The sequence below is a fragment of the Notolabrus celidotus genome, chromosome 18 (assembly GCF_009762535.1).
Source record: "Notolabrus celidotus isolate fNotCel1 chromosome 18, fNotCel1.pri, whole genome shotgun sequence".
In the NCBI taxonomy this organism is placed as follows: Eukaryota; Metazoa; Chordata; class Actinopteri; order Labriformes; family Labridae; genus Notolabrus; species Notolabrus celidotus.
In genome coordinates, this window is record NC_048289.1 from 18757081 (window position 1) to 18772849 (window position 15769).

The following is a 15769-nucleotide window of genomic DNA, read 5'->3' on the forward strand; positions in this document are numbered from 1 at the left end:
CGCAAATAGGGAAGAAAGTAGACAGAAGAGCAGGAACAAGGAGGAAGAGGAACAGGAGAGGAAAGAGGCCCAGAGGAGGGCCACAAGTAGAGTACGCTGCCATCAAATCTTTTTTTTTTAGATTGTTGAGTCAGCACTCCCCGCTATCCTCTGCAATGCAGAGAGTGCCCTGCTGGTTAATTAATATCGACTTCAGACAAGAGCTACCTGGGCCCATCTGGATCCTAACTCTGCACCTGCTTGAGCCCTTTTTACAACCAAATTAAGAGATACAAGGGAGGAAATAGGTATCTGATCTGATAGTATGAGACCAATGGAAGATTTTTTAAATTGGATGCTAAATGTGAGAAACAGGTCTATCTTTTTCTGCAGATTGAAAGTGGAACTATCATGACACCATCAGTGCTTCCTGTTTTTCATATACTGTGTAAATTAAATTAGCGTGGGTCCAATCCATTTCAATGCATGTTAACAGGCAGTACAGTTATCTGACCTTGTGGTTGAGTTGGCTGATGCTCTGTTTGACCTCCTCTGTCTCCTGCAGCAGAGCGGCGCTAGCATGAGCAGGGTCTGGAAACATGTGGAGGAAAAACATTATGTAGTTCTTCATTTATACACACAACAGAGGCTTTACGTCAAAACAGAATCATTAACTTTAACAATCAATTAAGTGCACTGTATCAGTTTGTTCAGCATGTGTCATTTATAAATGCATGCACTGTACAGCAACCTTAAAAGGTGGATAGCACAAACTGTATAAAAGCATGGCCAGCACAACAGCTACCCAAAGTGAAGCCAATACTTTCAGAGCTCCACTCTTTGACTGACTGCAGTATGTGAGGTTTTTAAATCCTCTCTTAAGAGTCACCTTTTCTCCCTGGCTTTTAATCAAGGTTGATTGGACATCTGGCATACTTTTAATTACATTTTAATTAATTTTATTCTATCTTATTTTATTATATATTTGCACTGTGTTAACGTATTTTAGTATTGTATTGTATGTTATGTTTGTCCTTTGTGCTGCTTTTGATCTGTACAGCAATTTGGTCAACCCCGGTTGTTTTAAAAGTGCTCTATAAATAAAGTTCGAGTTGAGTTGAGTTGATATGTAATAAATCCCGCCTCCTTCATTAATAGACGGAATGTTGCTCAGACTGGAAAATTGAAGTACACATGAAATATATTTTTCTAAAACATGCTTTCTGATATAGTAGTTATTAGTTCTAATCATGCTGATTACGCAAGGGGTTCACTTTTTTTCACTTTTGTTAAGAGGGGATGTGATGTCAAAATTGATAAATAGCAATTAGCAGAGTGAAAATGACTGTATGGACTGTATGCAGGGGCGGGTCCAGAACTTTTTGACCGGGGTGGCCCAACTGAGGCTCTCACATAGGCAGGGGTGGCCAGTGCATTTACAAATGAATAACATTTACCCTTTCTGTCTTCAAAACCTACTTTTATTACAGTATTAAACAGTTGTTATTCCTTTTGACTTTAAAAAACATGACAAATTGGCATAAATCTTCTAAGCTTAATTCTTTAAGGACTTACCATAGATGTTTTTCAAAGTCACATTTGAGGGCACTAATAAAGAAATCTACAGCCAGCCTTTTAACTCAAAATTATAGATTTGAACAGAAACCCCACCTCTGACAAGGCAAACAGCCAATCATAGTTTAGGATTTTTGGGGGGCCCCAGGGATGGCTAATTGGATTTCAAGGGGTGCCAGTGCCACCCTTGGCCACTCCTCTGGACAATCCACTGACTGTGTGGGCCTGAAAGATCTTTTCAGTTTTTCGGGGGGGCATAGAAAGCAGCTAAGGGTAGGGGAAGACATGCAAGGACAAAAGCCTCTGTAAATGGGGCGCATGCTTCAACTGCTAGGCCAACAGCACCCTAAATCTTTGCTGTTTAATCAGTGAGTTAAACGTGTGTTTTGGTTAGTAATAGGGGTGTGGTCAGTCCCATGGCTCCACCAGCCAGATCACTGCTGTGCATGCCTGGGCTCCACCAGCGCCCATCGAGGCAGTATTTTGGCTTCACTTTGAGAAATGGGGGGAGGTAGTGGCGTGCCATCCATAGTAATGTACAGTCAGTGATGGGTACATTATGGCAAAATCATATTTAATGTCAGCCATGTTTTGCTTACACAGTGCACAAAATATTTTGGTTGAATTGGTAATGAAAGGGTAGTATAAGCTCCTCTATAAGCCCTATACAAGGTATTTTGAATTTCTCCCTGCAAACAACTGTGACAGGTTGTTTTCATAATATTATGTTTGTAGTAATTGATGTGTCTTAACTAAGTGATGTTGCTTCAGTATGTCCTTGGACATAAAATGGGGAAGCTTGTTCAGACTTTAAACATCACTGTTATGAAAGCAGACAGATGTTTTGTGAAATCACTGAGGCACAGGCTAGAAAAAAGAAGCATTAGAAGGCAAGTTCAAGCATTTAGCAAACTATATTAAACATGATGTGCACTTTTGTAAATCTTTGTTGCTAAGCTTTTGTTTTACTTTGGTTAATTAGCTGGACTTAAGCTGAACTGCTACAATATTCATGCCAGAGTGATCATCAGTGAAAGCTCAGGTCATAGGATCTGTGCCCTACTTTGACCTCAGTTGTCCTTTAACATGTTCTCTGACTCTTTGGACACCCTGCTGTCATTTCACTCCTCTGTGCTCTCATGTTTCCCCAGGAGGAGGCAGCGCAGAGTTGTCCTATCCACCGTTTGAACTCTTCAGCCATCTGGCACCTGTGTGACCCTCGCAGCTGGAGGCGGTTCTGCTTACCTTGGGCGCTGCCTCCTGAGCTGGCTTTGGGCCGGCTGTGCTCCACGTTGAAGTGGAACGTGTGCCCATTATCTTCGATGCCGTCTACCACCCTGGCGGGGAGGAGGGGTGAAGAAGAGGGAAGCCGGAGTTAATGTAACAGTAGAGGCTTTTTCAATTATCACCAGAGCCAGTGGCTACCCAGATATGTGCCATGAGAGATGCTGCTGGCAGAGGAACACGAGGGTTTGAACATGAGGAGAAGTGCCCAGTCTGGAGGGGGAGGACACCTGAGCCCTCTGAACCAGCATGTGCCTATCTCCAGGACTTACTGGATGACTTAGAGATACATTATGAATACAGATGGTTGGGGCAGGAGGATAGGGTGCTCTATTAATGAAATGCAGAGACATCTGCTGAAATATGCAATGCTAATACACTCCATTTACATTAAGTGGATGATGCAGCTTTTTTTTAAAACATGACTTTAGGTGTCCATTACTGGGACACTTTACTTTAAAAATCTTAGATGCTTTAAGGGTATCATAACTGGGTCACTATAAGGCTATACACATCAGAATTTTGTCATTTAAATTTAATTTGTTTGGTCAATACAAAGCTTTGTCCATTCTTTCCTCTTTCTTACTAATGCATCAGACCAAACTTCTTTATCTGTTGATTTCTGTCTCATGTTTAACTCACAAGGTGCACAATTATAGGAGTTTTCAAGAGTTTTGTCAGCCTTACATTAAAGCTTCTGTTGGTAGTCGTGATATAAACATCAGTTTGGAGAGAGATTTCGAATGTCAACACTACACCTCCCCTCTCTGCTCCCGTAACCCTGCCAACAAAAGATTGTTGTGTGCGTTCTATGCATGGACATGTAAAGAGTAGACGCCACATTGACCGCTACTACCTATTGGCACTGACAAGCCGTGGGGCCGCCATCTTGGTCCGGTCACCCGCTCCACTCAGTGTAATCTGTTTGGCAGGCGCAACTAAGTGTCAGCGCATTTAATCAATCATAACTCACTGAATATTAAACTGATTTTCATGCAGGTTTTTTTTTTCTGCAAATGTCATACATGTAGGTATGATACAGGACACATGGGTTGGCGTATTTTAATACTCATAGTGGGCTTAACAGTAATAGAATATTCTGATGTGTGATATATGTGATGTATGATAGGTATTTTGCTGCACAGTGCTCTGGCATCTTGAAGTCTCTGCTGCTTCAGTTTACGTTTACAGGTAGGAGCATGGGTAGGATGACCGGACCAAGATGGCGGCCTTATTTCTTGTGCCCCAGCAGCCAGTGTGGCGTTTACTCTTTATATGTCTATGGTTCTATGAGGAAGTAGTGGCTTCCCAGCTAATCAGGGCGACGTAGTGGGGCTGACACTCGACCAATCACGACGGAGGATTGGAGATTAACTATGATTGGTCCGTCACAACGGGAACGAGGAGAATAATAACATTGCTTTATACATAGGCATTGGAAAACACAGAGATTTCGAGATAGACTCAAATTACATCACTTACCGATGAGTACTAATGGGCATTATGACTTTTTCTCCAAACCCAGCAGAAAAAAAGTAACGTTTTTGACACCATTCCTACCAACAGCAGCTTTAGGCATTCATGGTCTACTGCTGTTTTAGTGTTAGCACTTGCATCACATTTGTTTTTAAGTATGTAGTTAGGCTAGATAAAGTGCTCAAGTCCCCTTATGAGCTCATGATCTCAGCCCCCCACCCCCACCCCCCATGCTTCTACAAAGAGCGTTAGAGAAACACAGACTTTAAATGTTTTACTAGTTTGGTAAAAAGGAGAGGATGAGACATCTTAAGATAGTCTGGTTACAGTGGCGAATCTTGGGTATGGTGGGGCAGTAGGCAAACATTCACAGGGGGCACGCTCAACCCAGCCACAGCCAGTACCAGCATTTTACCAGAGTCTGCCCCAGTCTGAGTTTCTAATTTTCCCACCAACATAGTAGTTTTTGGGGCATTGATCGTTGTGCAGTGCGGTGCTCTGAAGCTCCCTGCCACCAGTCCACAGGTTGAGAAAAATAAAAAAACACATAAAGACCAGGTGATATCACTCTCTCTCCTGTGCTCTCCTTCTGTCTCGCAAAGACAACGTGTGTCTCTATCAGATGCTCAAAGGACCTACAAACGTCAGTATTTGCTGACTTGTGAATGAGGAGTGGTAGAGGTTGTGAGGGAGGGCAGAGCAGACTCACACACACACACAGCAGGCAGGAAGAAGTGTGACTTCAGCTGTATACAAACTAAACCGAGAAATTTCCTGCACATTTGTGTGGAGATGTGGATGTGTTTATAAGTTCTTTAGAGAGTTATTTCGTTGCTTTGTTTACTTTACCAGCGCTCTCTCTCTCTTCGCTTTATCTGTGTGTCATTTGACAACCAACACTTGCACTCCCTGTCTTTCATTTGCTCAGCTCCTGGTTGAAAATATGAGTCTAGATATTTTATTTTCTCCATTCATTTTGACAACATGTCAAAAAAGAAACATCATAATGTAATACTACGTCTCTCCTCTATTGGCTATAGACTAGCACCCTGCAGTCATTTACTATCATATTCAATCATCATTATCTGCTCCACTTACTACTGTATAGCTGTTTTTACCTCTCTCTTTACTTTCCCTTTTTCTCTTAGGCAGTCACTCCCAGGTGGATCCCTTCTCTTCATTTTTTATTGAGTGATTTCATTCAGAAACTTTTGCACAGGAATTATGTAGTACAACTGAGGCTTCACAATGCATCTACAGTGCGTGCTGTCAGATGGGGCACCCTTAGGGAGGTTTCTTACTGTCATTGCAAACTTTGCACATTTGGAGCCAATGGTGTGACTAACAGTTTGTCAGCTGTCGGGAGGCCCCCTACTGGCCTGGGGCCTGTCAAAAAACTTGTGGAATATGAACAGGTAGGAAACTCAAACCGTAACAGCTAAGCTAAGCTAAGCCAAGCTAAACACTAAGTGAAGAAGAGACACTTCAACTTTTTTAATGTTTTGCTTTATTTAGTGCTTAAACTGGTTTAAATCAGAAGGTATGTTTGTTTTGGAAAGGAGAAGCTCTTTGTGGACCTCACTTTCAGACTCTTTCAGAGTCAACACTTTCAGCTCATTTTGAGACTCAGTTAATAAAGTTTACAGTCTGCGGCTTTTCCTTCATTGCTCTATAACAAAGAGGCAGCTAAAAAGTGCTGAAATTCAACTGAAAAATGAAAGTTGACTCCCAAACTTCTCAACGACAGATCTGAATAGTCAACATTTAGGCGCCAACCCTTATTTAATACTTAGAAATAAAGGGTCTACATATGTCCATCAGTTTATTTTTCGGAATAGAGATGCAGAGGTGTAGTGGGGTGGTTGATAATACTAATTTTAGAAGCTTAACATTTTGACTGGATTAAGTAAAGCTCTCACAATACCTGGGGCTCAGATCTGGAGGTGCAAAGCAGGTAACAGTTGGGATAAGCAGCTGTGAAGGCTTCTGCTCGGCTCCGGACCCTCCTTGAGATGAACTCGAGGTTGATGCTGGAGCTGGAGCGGCTGCAGGGGTGCTGTGCTCTTTCTTTGCTGGCGGCTGAGGGGATGAGCTCTGCCCATGGAAGCCCCGGCTGAGATTGGGTGACCGGCAGCGTCTCAGGGCGTTGAATTGCCTCAGTTCGTCCCCCAGGAGGTTCCCCAGAGAGGTGCGGCGGACAGGGCTGCTGAAACTGGGCAGGTGGAGGTTGCGACGGGAGCGGCTGGCTGGAGAGAGGTGGAAGGAGTCATCAGGGTCATCTCCCTTTGTTTCGATGATGGAGGGGAGTCTGGGTTCCTGCAAAGCAGCAAATGAAACTTACAACATAAGTAATGGCACATTTCATAATGGGAAATTTAAGATGCCAATCCAAACATCCCCCTACGCGACAACATCTGCTTTTATTTTGCAGTTAAACAGCAATTATTGGGTCATTAAGATTTTAATGAGTTACAGCTGATGTTTTTTAATCCTATTAGTTTAATCCTCTTAAAAATCTATTACGCTCTAACCATGCCTGGCTGTGTGCATTTGGGAAAAAAACAATAGGTGTTATATTATTAAGTAGAACTCTTAATACCAGACCAAGCAAGTACTGCTATCAACATTTTGATAATAGAAAAATAAGGCAGGGAGACAAGCATGCTGTGCATACTGTAATGATACAACTAGCTCATAAGGTTTCCTGTTAGGAGAGCTACTGACCCATTTAGCAAGCTAACTCCAGGGACTAAACTGCTCTCTGTGATCCAAATGATTTTCAACCTGTAGGGGAAGTCCTTGCCCAAACCAACCCAGAAGAAATCCGGAGCAATACAGTGTGTCCCAGAAAAGCACAGGGGTTTCACAAACCCATACACATGCATGCTTTAAACAGAAACTGACATGCAAGACTCACACCTGGATTTATAAAGAAAAAACATGCATTTCCAAAAGAGAGATTAAAGACACCTCTAAGAGAAGTCGGCGGCTTAATTTTTCTGAACTCACGTGAGAGAGCTTGGGTGACCTTGAAAACCTGCTGTGGCCCTGCAGGGGTGAAAACACAAAGCTACAGGGATCACAAACACAGCGTTGGGCAAAGTATATTTATCCATTCACATTTATATCCTCTTTGTTAACCTTGAATAATGCCATTATGCTACAAATTTGGTAAAGTGTCCGTGAGGAGTTTTCTTCTATTAAAAGTTTTTTACAATCAGTGCGTTTCATCAAAACATACTGTGTATCTCTATAGCTCTAAAAGATGTGCTGAGTGCATGCCCCTCTTCATTTATGCACTTGTTATTATTAACTGCACAACTAATTATGTGAAATGAAACTCAGCAAATCAAACATTGTTGACATCCACATCTACTGATTGCAGTTCCTCCCCTCATGTCTTTTTTCACACACTGCAGCATATCTCAGTGCGATCACCACCTTGTAAGAATGAAGCAGCCTCAGTACCACAGTGTTTTTTGCAATTCTCCTTATGATTTCAGTGATGACTGATGACTTCTACTCGAGTTTTACCTTCTGCACCTGTTTTCCCTTTTTGCAAGCTGAATCACATTACTGTTTTGAAAACCTGATTGCAAATGGATTCCAGTGAAAGATTGTCTCTTTACCGGTGTTTAAATAAATGGGTAGCAATTTGGCATAATCACCAGCTACATGGAAAAGGAAACAGGGGGAAGTGTGAACTCTTCTGTCATGTGTGAAAGCTGACAACATGGCTTAAAGTGACAATACAAACCACAGTCTGTGGCTCTTTCACTGAAGTGAGTTAAATTTGATTCTTAATAAAAGCCAATTACTGAAACCAATTACCGTAAGCGCTTTGAAACACAGAAATCTACGGGTGAAACTTTGCAACTCTTCAAGTGGAGGTACATAAGAAGTAAAGGGGACAAAAGTATGAGACTATTCAAGATAGGAATACATTCTCATCAGAAGAAAAACAAACCCTGGAGCAACATGGAATGTAATCAATCAAAGACGATGGGTGCCAAATGATTTTAATTGACTATTATTATCAATTAATAGAGCACTATCACTTCCCCAAGTGTCCTACTTTGTAAAGTGGGTTTGCAGGGACTTAATTGGAGGACTTCTTCCTGTCACTCACAAGTGAGCTATTTCTTTTACCGATTATAAGAACAGGCCTTTGCACACAAGACTAGAATTTTCTCACTGTTAACATGGTAAATATAGTAAATAAGTACATAATAGTACTGTATATGCTTAGTTTGGAAACAATTAAAAAGGGTTATGGGCAGAAAAAATGCACTATTGTGTAAAGGCTTTGTTGTTTCCACAGCTTCATTCAGAAACTAATCTTGGTGTGAAATTTGTGACAAAAGCCACCTGGGACATTTGCTGATGAAACATTTACCCTTGTCCACCCAGTACTGATTCAGCCTTCAGTCATCCAATCCATCATGTCAAGAAACACTGAGGTCATCTCTAGTATTCAAAAACCTTTAGCACTCTCATTTCTGGTTTTTAGTGGTTGGTTTGATCAACTTTGATTAACCCTCCTGTTATGTTGTGGGTCAAATTGACCCTTTTTAAAGTTCAATAATCTACAAAAATTAGTTAAAAGTATTTCTTCGGTATGAAACGTGTTATCTTGGTTTAACAGGTGAAATCGGCATACACAATCAAAATGGTTAATTTCACATTTTGCCTTCCAAACCAGCTAAAAACAGCCTCAAAATCTTGGCAGCATTTGACAGAAGAGGTGTCTCATGTTAATTTCAACGTCACTTCATAAAAAAATAACAATTCAAAATTCAAAATTCAAAATAAAATAAAACAAAATCTATGTCATGTGAAACTATTGTATTTATATTTAGGTCTTTCCAATACACATTTTAAAAAGTTTTAACATTAATTTAATAAAAAAACGAGCGAGTTATCCTCATTGAACCATGATCTGTGAGGATTAAAGAACACCATTGCACCAAATATTGATTTAAATGGTTAGTAATGGAGTTAATAATGAGATTTGTTTATTGGGATTTTTTGAGGTTCTGACACTTTTGGATCATTAAATAAGCCCCGGGTCAAATTGACCCAGGAACATTATTGTTGTCCCTAAGAAACGAACATAACAGGAGGGTTAACTGTCTTTGTCATAAAAGGCTCCATAGGGGGAAATGAGTGGTCGAATAACTCCTGACTGACCAGCTTGTTCTTCACACTGCATGACGACTGACTACTTCCCTCTCCCCGCAGCATATTGTGATTATAGTCCAACAGATTTTGACTCAGTGCTGGCTCCCTGGTGGTGGAATGACCTTCCCAATTTGCCTGGGATAGCAGACTCACTTATTTTTCCTCAATAAACTCGCATCCCCTAAGAAATAAGACATTCTCCAATGCGCTCAACTGAATCCACAGCAAATAATCAAACCTGTGCACTTTGGCAATTTTAGAGAGCAACATCATATCTCATGTGTATCAAATGTAGGAGCACTTTTTTAACTATTTTTTGCTCTGATTTTGGTCTCCACCAATCACTGTTAAAAATGCCTCTCTTTACCTGTTATGTGCTACAACATATTCACCAAAGTAGCAAGTATAAAGTAGGTTATTTGAGTTTCTTTACTAAAAAAGGTGCTTGCTTTGGCAAACAAACAACAGATTGAACCAGAGCAGTACATTTACGGCTCAATAGCTTGCCAATGTGCTGCAATTAGCTGTAAAGCTCCGTAAAGTTATTGTAACAACAGCTACAGATTCAGGTGATAGTTCTTTGTAGACAACAAGCAGTCTTTTGGGCAGCGTAATTTGATTAATTGTTTTCATAAAATATTGATTAAAGTGGAGGATAGTGTTGCGTATTGGAAAGTGCTGATTAATCAGTTTCAACCTATGCGACCTATGCAGGTTAGAGTTACCTTGGATGATGCACTCTGCTATGATCATAGAATGTACACTGAAAAGTCAGCTTTAATATAGGGTATAAGGGTTTGTCTTATGCTACAGATTAAAAAAAGTTTTTGTTTGTATTTGTGTCTATCTGCAATAAACTGAAATGGTGTAAAACTTTCACATTCAAACGTCACTACCTCAATAAAAGTTGCCATCAAATCAAAAAACCTTTATTTCCATCCGGCCTTGAGGGATTTCCCCTTTTAGACAAAATAAAATTATCCCTTTTAGATCCCTCACACTGTCATAGGCATTCCTTCAATCTGTTTCTTTGGCAGCACTTCACTACAACTGACTGATTACTGTACAGTCATCATACAGTGCTGACGCATCTCTCGGGTGTAATAGAACCGAACATCCTACAACATCTCTCAACTAAAATTGCCCACATTAAAGATGATACTAGTGTGACTGTATATGTGTAAGCATATAGTGTGTGTGTGTGTGTGTGAGTGTATTTGTCATAGATTTGTAGGACCAGGCTGGCAGCCCCACCAGGTAGCTGGGCTCTCCTTCATCCTGTCTGAGGGGTGCTGGTGCCCTGGCTTTGTGTGTTAAACTCAAAGCAGATGGTGCAAGAGAAGTAGTAAGCTAGTACTCATGATCATCCAGCCTTCCTATGTTTGAATGAAAGACTATAACTATGATAATATGTAATGATGTAATAACATTTATTTCTATAGGGTATATGTAAGCCCAATAACATTCTTAGATCAAAGACATTTTTAAAGGTAATTTCTTGATGATTGATTTTCTGTTATGGGTTTTCTAAGCACAACGTTGTATCTCTGGTGTTTTGTAATTGGAAGAAAACTCCTCAAACATAATCATTCTGCTTTTGAAGCCTTTGATAACACAGTCAAAGCTGGTCTCCCACAGCATGCCTGATAAAAAAGACATCCGGTTATAAGTATTGGCAGCACAGATGTCCTATTCTTCAGTTTCAAACCCAAAAAAACAAAACAACAACCAATAAATGAAAAGTCTGTTGAAACATGAGAAATGCCTAAAACACGTGCAAATGATTTAGACTGACAATAAGGAGGAACACAGGGGCTTTGTAAGTCACACATCAGAAACCCTCTGCATTAATTTGTGTTGACCCAATGGTTCAAAAAATGGCATGCAAAATAGCCACCGACCTTTCCTGCACTGTTGCTTTAATTAATGAAATTATTCAATTTGATGGAGCTGCATCTTTTAACAGATTATATAACACTGTCTAAAAACGTGGCTACATGTGTAACATCAACACACGCTTTTTTCTCCACCCAGGGAAGATTATCTGTTCTTACGTAATGCTTTCTTAAATAACTGTTAGGGCGACCAGGCAGCACGTTGAGAGGAGGTCGGTGTCTGGGTGTAATGTCATCCCGCTGTGCTTTGGGGTGGCAACAGGGAAGCGATACGGCTGCCTGACAGTGGAACCCACGCACAGTAATTGGTGTGACAATCAAGCCACCAACAGGCCTTTGGAAGCTGTGGTAGAACAAGTGTCAACGAGAGTGACAAAGGCACCTTAGGGGGTACAAATGTGTCGTCTGATGCGCTTTATGCTCTGGTCCATGATGAAGAAAAAAAAGAGGGGGGTGATGGGGAGGTTGTACATAAAAATAACCTATAACACTTTCATTGAATAAAAAAACCCCACAATGGCTGCTTTCTATTGGGAGTTTGTTGGTTTAAGCAACAAATATCATTAAACCGCCCACTATAACATATGACAAAAACGGAATTAGAAGATGTTTGGATCAAGTGGCAACTTCTGCTGTTAAAAAAAGAAGCCAAAAAACGGCAGTTCCTCGAGTGTCCACTTGAGGCTGACTACAAAAGCCAAGGTGTATAAATGGAGGGGGGTTACATTCTTTTATAACTCATCTGTTAAGATAGTATAAACAGTAGTACAAAAGTTGTACACAAAACATTGCAGCTGTTTGCCAGGAGACTAAGAGCCTGCCTCAGTTCCACCTCTTTGCCAAAAGTGAGGTTGAGCCACCATCGTGCCATCGTTGGGCTTCAAACTACTGTGTGACATTACTGGGATTATGTCAATAGTTTGGATCCAAGTTTTGATGAGGAACTGGAGTAATGGATGAATGTGTGAAAGGCGACAACAGTCAACTCGCACTCGTTTTGTAAACACAAGATTTCAGGCTTAACGCTACACATTCCAAGAGCCAGGGTCTGTTTCTTGACTCTTTTTCATTAGAGGTGTGAAAAATATCGATACAGCAATATATTGCGATACTTTGACATCCGATATAGTATCGATATTTCAACTCTTAATATTGAATTGTTTTGTAAAAATAAGATTTCATATTTTAGCTGAGTTGGAACTAAAATAAGACTTCAGTATTTCAAAAACAATAAAGTGTAAAAGTTGTTTTCAATCAAATAGTTTTGACTTAATTTGTCCTTTCAATTTTGAGTAATATTGTGTGATTTACATATACATCATCTCTTTTTTTTTCTTAGTTAACTGTGCAGAATATCGCAATATATCACAATATTGTGATATCGTTATATATCGTGATACGTATTGTGTTGTGAGGTTCTTGACAATATTCACCCCTGTTTTTAATCAGAAATCTACATATCATACATAGGTTTATAATAACTCCTGCGCTAACAATATCCTCAGTCGGCAAGAAAGCAATGAAACAAAGAAAATCTTGCTTATGTGTCAGTGTCATCACAACTCTGCTCTCATGTACTTTGCTGTGTGTTACACACAAGAAAAACAATTTGTGAGTTGGTACACTGAGGCTAATGCTTCAAAACTTCATTTTTACCAATGACTGACAGGTGAGGAGTTCACTAGTAGCAAAAAGTAGTTCGTTTGGATGAACCACTGGAGAAATTTAGTCTACTTCTTTTTAAAGTTATATTTTGGGGCTTTTTTGCCTTTATTTGATAGGACAGTTGAAGAGAGACAGGAACTGCGGGGAGAGAGCAGGGGAAGACATGCAGGAAATGGTCTCGGCCAGGAATCGAACCGGCGACCCCTGCATCGCGGACTGTAGCCCCTGTATGTGGGGCGCTTAGACCGCTAGGTCACCAGTGCCCCAAAATGTGTCTACTTCTAAGTTGATTATTTTTAGTCAATACCCCAGTGAACATTTTCCCAGTGAGGTACGGTCTCATCTCGAGTTTGAAGTCTTCCTCGGTTAAACACGGTGTTCGTTTTGTAGATTAAGGTACCATTTAGAGTAAAACTGATGAAGATAAAGCAGGGTATGCTTCAATGCATGGCTGCCTTTGCTTGATGCTAACCCTACAATCTGTTAATCAAGGACATCTATCATTTTGCATCCTTTTACTGTCTAGAAATGTTCAACCTGGGCCAAAGGAAAAGTCGGTAAAACTGCCAAACTGTAGGCTTCAAAATGCAAGCCAGGGTGTATAATCATGGTGGCTACATCAAGTGACAATGTAATTACTGTTATAATCATGAGAAAGGAGCTTTAATGACACATTTCATCAGCATCAGTTTCCCTGCATGTGAGTATTTGTTTCGTACCTCATCCTGGCTGCCCTCACGTAAGTTGTACGTGAGGTTGTTGTGGATGTCGGAGGCGAACACACTGCCGTACTCAGGATAAAGTTCCAGCACCTCTCTGAGGCCTCGCACGCTGATATACTGGAGGTCGCAGTACGTTAGAGCCTTCACATCAGCATTGGTCTTGATCACCTGGTCTGCTCCAGGCAGGTCCGAGCCAATCAGGTCTCCTTTTCCTACAAAATCAAAACAGAAAAGAGTCACTTACCTGCTTCCTCTTTAAATAAATGAACGTTAAACATGATTCCAAAGAAGTCACTTGACAGTAATTACTAACCTAATATCGCAAGAACCATGCTGTCTTTCAGCACCTCCAGAGACCCAGAGCAGACAAAGTAGTTGGCATGCAACGCGTCACCCTGACGGATGAGGTACTCCCCGGGGACGCAGAATGAGGTTTTTATATGGAGGGAGAGCGAGCGCAGACAGCCACGACTGGCTCCCTTGAAGACCGGCAGCTGGAGGATGTCCTTATTCAGATGCATGGCGATGTCGGCCCGCAGCTCATCAGGAAAGTCATGCAGGAGCTGGGGGATGTGTGACAGATGTAATGAGCTGTGACAGTGATTTGTAATTAGGGAATGGACTGTGTTGCCACCAGTTAGTCTCTTTTGAATTTCAATAAAATGTCAATTGATGATGTTCAGGCAGCAATGAGCTGTGAAAGATCATAACAGTCTTAATGGCACAGGGTTTTGAAGGGGACTGTAGAACAAATTTAAGAGCTCACACACATTTCCCTAGAGTTTTTTAAGGTCAGAAAAATGTATTGAAGTGTAAAATGATAACAGCAATGAGAGTAATGCCTACCTCATTTGCATCTATCCCGTTGTTGACTGACCATGTGGTCTGGAAGTACTCCAGCATGCGTTGTTTCAGCTGCTGTGGCAGACGGTGGACACGAATGAAGTCCTTTAGGTCCTTCATACGAGTGTGGTAGAGAGAGCGCCTCGAGTACATTCGCTGGATGATGGCCGTCACGTTGCCAAAGACCAGAGCGTGCATCAGCGCTGTAAATGATCATAAAATCTTTCAGCTTGTTACTTTTTAAAAGCGGATACATTGCAGGAAAAGAAAAAGTAACACTTTTCAGGCAACTGTTCCTGCTTTCACTTAATTAAGACCTTAATATTGATCTCTACACACTTTCTACACTTGTTTCCCTTTATTTTCTTGATGGCTTGAACAGCACCCACAGTTATTTACAGCTTAGTTTGTTTCACTGCTCTGACAAGCAGCCTGATTAAAAATAAACACGCAGTAATTATCCAAAGGGTTGTTACACCATTAATTGCCACCTCAGCTAAACTAGTCAGTTTTTTTTGGTACCAAAAGATGGCAACAAGCTGCTTTTTTAAAGGCCAGCCAACCCACTTCCTGCAGACTTTCTTGCCCTTGTGCGCTGAACACAGCACCGTCATGCCAGGACGCCAGAGGGAGAATGTACCCTGGTGTAAGACATACCGCCAACAAGCATGGTACAGATGGAGAAGATCTTTTCTGCATCGGTGTTGGCGCAGACGTTGCCAAAGCCCACACTGGTCAGGCTGCTGAGGGTGAAGTAAAGGGCAGCGATGTAGGAGCTGCGTACTGTCGGGCCGCCAACTGTGCTGTTGATGTAGGGCGTCTCTAGACGTTTGCCCAGCTCGTGGAGCCACCCTGAAATAAGATTGAGAGAATGACATCCAAAGGTTATGGTACATATCACTTTTATGTTTGTGTGTCTCCTAGGTCTTGGTGGCTGGGTGTGTGTTCTGATCAGTTGACGCAGCTCTCTCTTCATTGTTCTTTTTTCGACTTTTTTTTATATCTGTTTAGTTATCATTGTATTTGGTGCCTCTCATGTCTTTTAATGACTCATTTGTTGGCCATGGACACCAAACTGGCTACGTTTGCAGTGTTTTTTTTTTACTATTTTTGTTCCTGTGTGTGTCCGGAGATCCTACGTGTAACCAC

The 15769-nt window shown here is 41.1% G+C and overlaps 1 protein-coding gene across 1 annotated transcript in view; it reads right to left on the reverse strand.

Moving 5' to 3' along the window:
* Nucleotides 1–15769, reverse strand: part of LOC117829631 (potassium voltage-gated channel subfamily H member 4-like) — a 51575-nt gene that overhangs the window by 2193 nt on the left and 33613 nt on the right. Inside the window, exons 9-16 of the mRNA XM_034707212.1 lie at nucleotides 15278–15472; nucleotides 14624–14823; nucleotides 14091–14340; nucleotides 13775–13989; nucleotides 7324–7362; nucleotides 6239–6630; nucleotides 2800–2891; nucleotides 494–570 (exon numbers count right to left, since the gene is read on the reverse strand). Of these exons, the coding sequence (XP_034563103.1) occupies nucleotides 494–570; nucleotides 2800–2891; nucleotides 6239–6630; nucleotides 7324–7362; nucleotides 13775–13989; nucleotides 14091–14340; nucleotides 14624–14823; nucleotides 15278–15472 (1460 nt within the window). The remainder of the gene's footprint in view (nucleotides 1–493; nucleotides 571–2799; nucleotides 2892–6238; nucleotides 6631–7323; nucleotides 7363–13774; nucleotides 13990–14090; nucleotides 14341–14623; nucleotides 14824–15277; nucleotides 15473–15769) is intronic.